Source organism: Pempheris klunzingeri, chromosome 14 (genome assembly GCF_042242105.1).
Source record: "Pempheris klunzingeri isolate RE-2024b chromosome 14, fPemKlu1.hap1, whole genome shotgun sequence".
Lineage (NCBI taxonomy): Eukaryota > Metazoa > Chordata > Actinopteri > Acropomatiformes > Pempheridae > Pempheris > Pempheris klunzingeri.
This window is the reverse complement of record NC_092025.1, coordinates 12,009,067-12,018,274: the sequence shown is the minus strand read 5'-3', so window position 1 is coordinate 12,018,274 and position 9,208 is coordinate 12,009,067. Positions and strand designations below refer to the sequence as shown.

The following is a 9,208-nucleotide window of genomic DNA, read 5'->3' as shown; positions in this document are numbered from 1 at the left end:
ATTGCTGAGAGCAAGCCAAATGCTCCAGGGCAACCACTGAAAAGACAAGGTTTTTTTTTTTTTCCTCTGAAAGCGTGGTGTGTGTAGCTCCAATGTATTCTATCATCATTATTATTGCCACTGTACGGCCAACTTCATGCAAGTCAGGACATTTTAAACCTCAGCTCAGCACTTGTTGCCCGCTGAGAAGTGTCACTTTTCTGTTTTATTCCATGTTCCCCTTTAAAGCCGAGCCGCCATGCGAAGCTTCAGCTCTCTGTTGGTGGTCCAGCTGCTTTTATTGTGTCAGTTGGTAACTACTGTATGTGTCACTCTCTGGAGAAGAATAGACCGCCATGACTACTGCAGTAAACAAGCTTTAAGTAGCTCTGCCTTACACAGAGAAATGTGCACAGTATAGGGAAACACTGCAGAATTACCACATCTACACACAAGGTAAGCATTATAGAAATAAGTCTCTTTGGAGCAGTGTTAAGGCTTCATACTGGCTGTTATTTGAAATGCATACAAACTGTGATTTTTTTAAGGCTTGCAACAACTGTTTCTACAAATAAACTAAAGCTGTGGTCATTTCTACAGTATTTGTTGAACCAGACACCAAAAATTCAGAGGTGCCGGTGACGCCAGCAAGCAGACGAAATGTTCATCAAAAATGCTAACCTACGGCACGCCAGACGTCACCATGAATTACTTCTGCCAAGCCGACCTTACAGGGGGGAGCCGCCGACAGTGGCAGGTAAGGGTTCACCCAGCTTTACGCACCCAAACTATTCTGTTTTCATGAGACATATTGTGGTTCAGGTAGGAAAAGTGCTTGTTATAGTATTTTGAGAATAAAAGTGCAAAGACAAAAATAGAACATTGTATTAAAATCACAGATGTGTTTAGAGTAAATGGTCCTAAGTGAGCCATGACTCCCACTACCAATTCTTATGATTTACACAAGGATAGCCTATTGGCTTGGGGGTTTTCCAGCTCAAACACAGAAATAAAAGTGCCTGATTGGAAGGATTTCAGTGAAGTTAGTCCAGCTGTGATGTGTTAACTGGAAATCCTCCCAATGAAGTTGTTAAAAAGAAAACAATAATTCCATCTAACTCCTCAAAACTGCCTTATTTTACTCATGAATACTTTGATTACACATCATAGACATCCAAAACCTGAAAGCTTTGTTTTCCTATAATCAGGCACTTTTAAAGCCCACTTTCTGTGTCACAGGTTTTCTCCTCTACCCGGACACTCCTGCTAAGATGGAGACCACGTCACGAGAAGCTTTCTGCTTCAGACCCGCCCCACGACATGACAGAGGCAAAGGTCTGAGGTCTTATCTCAACCAAGAGGGTAAACTCATCTGTTTGAAGATAAGCCCTGAGCTGTGTTTGTGTGGACATGCAGGTTTTTCAGTGTTGGCATACAAGGGTGTGTGTGTGTGTGTGTGTGTGTGAGTGTGTGTGTGTGTGTGGGCAGAGAAGAATAAAGTGGTTTATGAGTTTTTTTCTTTCATTTAAAGGTTTAATCAGTCATACTGTATTACAATGTGAGATTAACATAAAAATGTTGTTACTATAATTTGGAGTTTACTGACAAATACATTAATTGTATTGTATTGTATTAATTGTTAATAATTGCTAAATATTGACAGCAAAGTATTGACTGAACTAATGAGCCTTTAGTCTTATGATGTAGAAGTACTATTAAGACGTTACACTACAGGTTCATAACATAACATTGTGGGAATGATAATACTTAACCGTTAAGTGACAATAAGAGTTTTAACTGATTAATATAATTAGTTAAGCCTGGATTTAAAAAGTAGAAGAAGATGTTTCATCTTCAAGGAGGAAAAGCCACTGAAACTTTTGGGAGATGTCAACAGTTAAAATTAGTGTTTGACCAAACTTTCATTTTTCTAGATTCTGCATCTATAAAAAGAATGAAAGTGTCATGGGATATTTCATTACTGCGTGAAATCAATCGCTTACCAAAGTTATGATTACCCTTCAGGAGACCAGATGAGCACACAGCAGGAGGCCCACCGCTCTCTCCCCACATCCTGCAGACAAACAGGGGGAGGACACGGCAGCAGGGACGGGGAACCTGCGGAGGACGAACAAGAGGGCAACCACAGTCAGACGACACAGACGCAAGTGAAACACGAGCAAGACACAACAGAGATGAAGTCTCAGTATCAGAAGGATTTCCCTCCTCAGTCCTCCTGCCGCAGGAGGCGAACACCTGCTCTCCCACAGCCAGACAACATCGGCATCAACCCCGTCTTCAGGTGGGAGAACGTCTGTCAGCGTCACAGTCTGCTGTAGCTCCATGTAGATAGCAGCTCATCAGCATCTGTGTGTTTTGGTTCACAGGATCGACTTCAGCACAGTCCAGAGAGAGACTTTCCCTGGTTGGCCCATCCTGAATCCCAGGGGTGCCTGCAGGCTGAGAGCGGCCTCGTCCCAACAACAGAACATGACTTCTCACAGATAGGCTGCAACATACATGAGAAATCAGCTTGTATGTGACTCTAGCGACACGTCAGCCCACATTCGGCTGTAAAACACAACAAATGCTTTACATTATAAATAAAAACTCAAAACAGTGGTCAGTAAGTGTCCATATTTTTTGTGCAGCAAATGTTTCATTCTACTGTATGTGATGTATCGGTCGACCCCACCTTGTTGAAATCATCTACAGTGCACAGTAATAAACCTGATTTTATAAACCGGAGAAAAACATGCCACTTTTATGGACCTTCATGGGTTATATGATTCTCTTTACGTCAATCCTCCAGTCTTATCTTATAAATACCATAATGACACAAGTGTTATCACATTATTTAGTTGCTTTTGTTTACATCAGTGTTCCTAAAGAATCAGATCTTTTCAGCACAAAGTCTTTTCTCCAGGTTTGGCCTGTTGATGGATTTCCCAGCAGCAGGTCAGAGTGTGATGAGCTAATGGACCAATTATTTGTTACACACACCAGACTGTAAGTGCATAGAGTGACGTATGCGGATAAGACTTAGAGGACTGATGCTAACACCAGGCCTTTGCAGTTTCTTCTTGATGACTTCAGACATACTTGCGGTCAGCTTGTGAGACAATCCACCCAGTGAGTCACAGCGGAAACGTGATCTGCCTCCCTGGGCAGCACCAGGGATCGACGTTTTGACTAATGAAGCTGCACCTCTTAGCGATCGAATAAGTAACCTTTACATTTGGTTAAAGCTTTATTTTTGCATTACACCTGTAGGTTTGACATTTCATGGCCTCTATCACAGATTTAAATGCTACTAATAATAACAATGGAGGAAAACCCTCGAAACATTTGGTCTAGGAAGAAGAAAGTCACACCATTATATTTACTTTTTTTTGTTTATTTGGCTTCCTTCCCTCAGTTTGAGAGCCAATGCTGCACAAACCCTCATCAGTGGCATTGTACCCTAAAAACAAACAACTTTTGTTATTTACTGCTTGTGAGGCTTCATTTGTTAGAACACTAAGTGTAAAAAAAAAAAAAAAAAAGTCGATCATTGTAATGCACAGTGCAATTTCTTTTATATTTACAATACAAAAAGGTGTACCAAGTTAGATTTCCCTGAGAAATACTAAGAGAGCCATTAGAAAAGGGCTGATCCATTTGTCATGACACACCCAAACTGATGTCATGACACCATCTGTAAATGAAATGCTTATTCTTTCCACGGCCCAGTCCCCTGACAGGCACCTCACTGCCCACTTTGCTGTCCTCCATGTGAGGCAGGCAGCTGGACTGTGTATAAAAGCTTTAGTAAATCTGGTCTTCATCTCCTGTCCCGGTGCCTGCTCCTGTCTCCGTGTCTGCGCTCGTCCCTCTCTCTGCCTCTGTCCCGGTCATCTCTCCTCCCTCTGCTGCCCCACTCGGCCTCTCTGTGTCGGTCCCGGTCCTCCCGGTCTCTCCCCCCTAGTCTGTCCCACTCCCTCCCTCCACCTCCACCTCCACCTCCACCTCCTCCTCCTCGCTCCTGCACCTGCACCTGACCGACCCCGAGGTTGATGGGTTTCCGGAAGGGCCTGTCCCTGCCGCCGAAGCGCAGCTGTCCGGACTCTTTCTTCCCTCCCTGCCCGCCTCCGAGCCGCCGGGGGACCCATCCTTTAAGGGTCCTCTCCTGTTCAAAGTCCACAAATACTTCGTGCTGGTCCACCACCAGCTTGTTGGCGTCCCGGCGGGCCCGGACAACAGCCCGCTCCTCCTTATACTCGATGAAGGCGTACCCCTTGGAGAAGCCAGTGACGATGTCCCGGACCAGCCGGAGCCGCTGGATGTCTCCGTACTTGGAGAACACTTGGTGCAGCTTGTCCTCTGTTGTCTGCGGGTTCAGCCGGGCCACAAACAGGCTGAGCAGTGGGTCTCCCACGACACCTTTGTTGGGCTTATAGCGGGCGCCCATCGCCCTCCACACCGCCCGGTCATGGGGCTCCACGTCCGTACCGTCGATGCTGCCAGCTTTCAGCGGGTCGTAGGCCTTCGCTATCGGACTCCAGTCGACCATTTTCACCCTAAACGCAGCTATAGTGGTCTCCTTCTTTGGCACACGAGTTTCAGCAGGGTATTTTGTTACATTAATCTGCAATTTGCTACAGAACCACATGTGTTGCGTTGCTGTTTGTACTCCATCTAACTAAAGTCTTGTGTGCATCAGCAAAAACATTCCGTCAAGAAACGAATTCCGGCCCGTCAGATTTTAAAGGTTCCTGCTTACTCGGTCTCTTTTTAACTAGTCAATGCCATACCATACATCACTGTACCTTACCATACATCACTGTACCTTACCATACGTCACTGCACATTACTATACGTACCAAACTTACTAAATTGTTTGAAAATAGCAAAATTTTCTGATCAAAAAGTGAAGGTGCAAAACCTTGCTCCCTAAGTCTAATAGTGGGAGTACAGCTGCTCCACCAGCTCCATTGCACAGGCGCCCATGCTCACCATAATTTCTCTATTTTAAAACATACCTTGACCTCATGAAAAAACATTAATATTTACAAATCTATAGAATGAAAAAATAATTAATAAAAATGGACATAGGCTCATTACTTCAAATACAAAGTTATAATTTCACTTAACAATCCCAACTCAGGGCCAATTACTTTTTTTTCTTCTTCTAAATCTTGTACTCATTCAACTGTGATCTTCATTAGCAGATGGAGTTTGCTCAGTTATCTGCTGAGATGTGAGCTCAGTATCTGTCATGATTGCATTCCTCAATTGCACTTTTATGACATCTCGCCTGTTGTCGTGTTGACTTAAAAGTATGAAAGTTAATGCATGCCTTTTGGAAAAAGTACTCTTACAAAGCGCTCTCCACTTACTATGTAAACTTTTGTATGAATGTCCTCAGTGTTTGCTAAGTAATCCTATCTAATTTACAGCAGCTGGGTGTTTCATGACACAGGGACAATGGACCAACACTTTACAAAAACATTTTTAATAAAACAGTGGAAAACTCATCTGTTTTGGCTCCACATTGAATCAATCATTACAAAATCATAAAGACTCTCACTTCACTGCTATGTACAGTTACGCTTGTAGTTTAATCAGTTTGTTATAACCTGATGACCAATGTACAGTATTAAACCGCTATGAAAAGACTTAATCTTTCTCAGTCCATCTAATCTGCAGTCTTTTCAACAGCACAGATCAGATATTCAACATTTATGCCAAACTAATTCTATAAAGGACGAGCTGGCCCGCTCTTCAGCTCCGCTCCCGATCCATCAGTTTATAACTACATGTCCTCCACGCTCCATTTGTAGGCTGCCTCCTGGACTGCTTTTTTATCCGACATCCGCATGTAGCGTTTCTTTTCAAAACCATTTGACCTGCGAGAGACACACAAATTAAATTCCCGTCAATCGACCCTCAACTTCATCTTTGATTTGATGCAACACAGAAAACGTCCAGTAAAGCTCCCAGTCAGATTCACTTCGATGTAGAAGCCGCAATTATGATCATGATTAATGTACTCGTACACTATTGTTGTGTGTTAACAAGGAGCACACATGATCACATTCACAAACTGTACCTGTTAACTCCATCCCAGCGATAGCCTGGTAGGATATTGAAGCGGTTTGGAGGTGGTGCAGGCCCTTTATATCGAGGTTTATCTGCAAAACAAAATCAAAGATGGTTTACAATATACAGTACAGGTGATAAACAAGGTGCAAATTTGTAACCGTTAAAACCTTGTGTCTTTTTATTGCGGTCCTTTTTCCGTCTGAGCATCGCAGCCATCGGATCTCCCTCCCTTTCCTGCTCTCTCAACATGCGGTCAAGATCCTCGTCGTCGCAGTGCCGTGCCAGCGGCTTCTGGGCTTCATGCAGCGCATCCTCAAGTCTCTGCTGCTGCATCTGGCCCTGGGCCAACCTATGAACACATGCTGGCTTTTATCATCACGGTTCATTCAGCTTTTTGAGAGAAAAATTCAAGCACTTTTTGAGCACTTTCAAGGTGTCCAGGCCAAAAATGTCCAGAGTGTGGGAGCCTTTAACATCACACACTGTTACTATAAAGGCAACTGTGGAAAATAAAGTTTTTTTGATTAAGCTTTGATTAAAAGTTTTGAACATGATTAGTATCTGGTGTGAGATGCCAGGAGACAAAAAACATCCATGATGTCGGGATTGTTTCATTTCAGATTTTTGGTTTAAATGAGTGATTGTGTACATGAAACACCAGATTATTTTGAAAATCAAGCATTTTTTCCAAGGACTACATTTGTATTGAAGCATATTCCTACCACTGAAAACATAATAACCAAAATTGAGCATTTACCAAACTTTCAGCCTTCTGTAGCCTTCTCTAATGTGTGTGCATTTTATGCAGACTTACCCTTTACCCCACTGAGCATATTTCTCATCCTTTGCTGCTTTTTCTCCAGCTTTTCTCTTCTGTTCTTCTCTCTCTGAATCTAAATCCCTCCTTTTACCGCTCTTGTCTCGGAACACCGTCTGGGCATTGCGAGAGTCCTCTAATAATAGCAAAAACAAAAAAAATATGTACAAAATGTCATGTGAATGAAGAATGCATCATTCAGCTTAACAAGAATTCATCATGACTATGACCAAAGGTCTCTGTCAGCAGTATGCATGGGTCACATAAATGATGAGAGATGGAAAGTCCTGAAAAGGAAAAGCATTTTAAAAGAGAAAAGTGGTCCAACCTTCTAGAGGCTTGTTGTTTCTTTCTCTGCGTCGGTTTTCCTCCTGCTCTTTCCTCAACACATCTACAGAAACCAGACCTGCCTTCCCACCAGAGAGCATCCTTGGACCCTGAAAAGAAAAGGAAACGGTAAAGATGGCATTGCACACACACAGCAATTTGAGGCAAATCAGATTTCCTATTACTTTTCTATGAACAAAATTTGCTAACCTGTGACTGGCCAGGCCTATGAGGTGGTGACAGGTCTTCATCTGAGTCCTTTCCACCGCGCGGCCGCCTTCTGGGTGGTGACTGGTCAGAATCTGAGCCTCGTCTTGCTTTTGAGTGCCTCCTTGGAGGTGATTGGTCAGAGTCTGAAGCTTCTTGCTTTAGTGGCTTTTTCCGTGGCGGTGACTGGTCAGAGTCTGAATCGTGTCTGTTCTGAGCCTTTTTTGCCAGTGATGACCGCTGAGGGTCAGGTGAATGTTTTTTACTTGACAATGAGCTGGGCTTTCTTCTGGTGGGGGACGAATCTGACAAAGAAATAATCAATAGTTTAGTGAAATGTGAACACTTGAACCGAAAATACACTTTAAGTCTTTAGGTCAGTTGGAAGGGGTAAGGCTGTCCAGTATATGCACATACAGTACAGTTAACTGATTTCCATAACAAATTATGATGTCGGAAGGTCCTCTGGTTGTTAATTTATCTGTGCCCTATGCAGAAAGGGACCAGGTTCAGCCTCACAAATGACTTTCCACCACTCACCTTTACTTTGCAATTTCCCTGATTTCCCTGACAGTTGCCTTGGAGGTGACAAGTCTGGGGAGTCGTGGCGACCTCTTCTCGGAGGGGATGCGTCTGGGGAGTCATGGCGACCCCTTCTGGGAGGGGATGCGTCTGGGGAGTCATGGCGACCCCTTCTGGGAGGGGATGCGTCTGGGGAGTCATGGCGGGTCTTTCTGACCGGAGAATCATGTCTCCCTCTCTTTGATGACAGCTCAGGCGAATCATGGCGAATCCTGCTTGAAGCCGCAGGCCCCGGATGTTGATGCCCTCTTTCCTGCCCCTCTTCTGTGTCTTCATTTTCATCAGCTTTTGAAAGCAGACTTGGAGTAAATAAACATGTTCAACGCACAGGCAAACACTCTTTACTTTGTTAACAAATACCATTTACCTCCAATCACTTTCCATCTATTGGTTGTTCTGAAGGCTTCCAGCTGTTTAACTTCCTCCGGCCTGTCGTCGATCACCTCAGCAATCTTAGCAGACAAGCACAAGAGATGAAGTTTCAACAGAGGGTTGGATAATATGACTAAATATTTGGTAATCATCATAGATTTTGCTATGCCACCTCTATCATAGTAACCATCTCTTTACTGCTACTTTTATTAAGTGGGCCTACATTTTTCGAAAATTGTGCATCTTCTATATAACATTTTTCTGCACTTAAAACAAGACTAACCAACCAAACCACTGCTTTATGTTGCTCTTAATTACAAACTATATGATAACGTGTATGAAATAGGACATGCATCCTCACACGCAGGTTAGCCAGCTAGCTAGTTAGCGTTAGTGCTTACCACTGGAGCTTCATCTTCGTCCTCTTCAATCTCCTCCTCCTGATTCACCATCTGTTTCCAGTCTATGTCATCGTCTACTATTTTAAGTCTTAAACAACAGGAGTAAAAATTAGTTAAATAACGACACAAACACGTATTTCACTCAAAAACAAGGCAGCGACCTCAGCTAGCTTAACGGCTAACAAACACACACATCCTGACCGGTCACAGCTTCATTAAAACGCTTCACCGACTCACCCTTTCTCGGGGCCTTTACGCCGTTTCTTCCTGAGCGTCCCCTTTGACTTCTTGACATCTCCATCACCGGATAAGTAACGTTTTAAGTACTCAGCTTTCGATAGTTCGGGTCCTTTATTGCTACCAATCGAAGCGGCCATCATGTTGTCGGGAACTACGGGTGGCACCGAGGCTCAAGAACGCCCATTTCGAAAAACTCCAG

General features: G+C 43.6%; 2 protein-coding genes across 2 annotated transcripts; both read right to left on the bottom strand.

Annotated features, from left to right (window-relative positions):
- Positions 1–3,271: 3,271 nt before the first annotated feature.
- Positions 3,272–4,664, bottom strand: snrnp35 (small nuclear ribonucleoprotein 35 (U11/U12)). The gene has a single exon (XM_070843870.1). The coding sequence runs from the start codon at positions 4,628–4,630 to the stop codon at positions 3,803–3,805; it is 828 nt and encodes a 275-aa protein (XP_070699971.1). The 5' UTR covers positions 4,631–4,664; the 3' UTR covers positions 3,272–3,802.
- Positions 4,665–5,457: 793 nt separating this feature from the next.
- On the bottom strand, positions 5,458–9,150 carry bud13 (BUD13 homolog). Its single transcript, XM_070843590.1, has 10 exons — positions 9,007–9,150; positions 8,770–8,857; positions 8,364–8,448; positions 7,955–8,281; positions 7,418–7,719; positions 7,209–7,317; positions 6,878–7,016; positions 6,231–6,412; positions 6,071–6,152; positions 5,458–5,867 (listed from the first exon to the last, which is right to left on the bottom strand). The coding sequence occupies exons 1-10, from the start codon at positions 9,147–9,149 to the stop codon at positions 5,774–5,776; spliced, it is 1,551 nt and encodes a 516-aa protein (XP_070699691.1). The 5' UTR covers position 9,150; the 3' UTR covers positions 5,458–5,773.
- Positions 9,151–9,208: the final 58 nt, after the last annotated feature.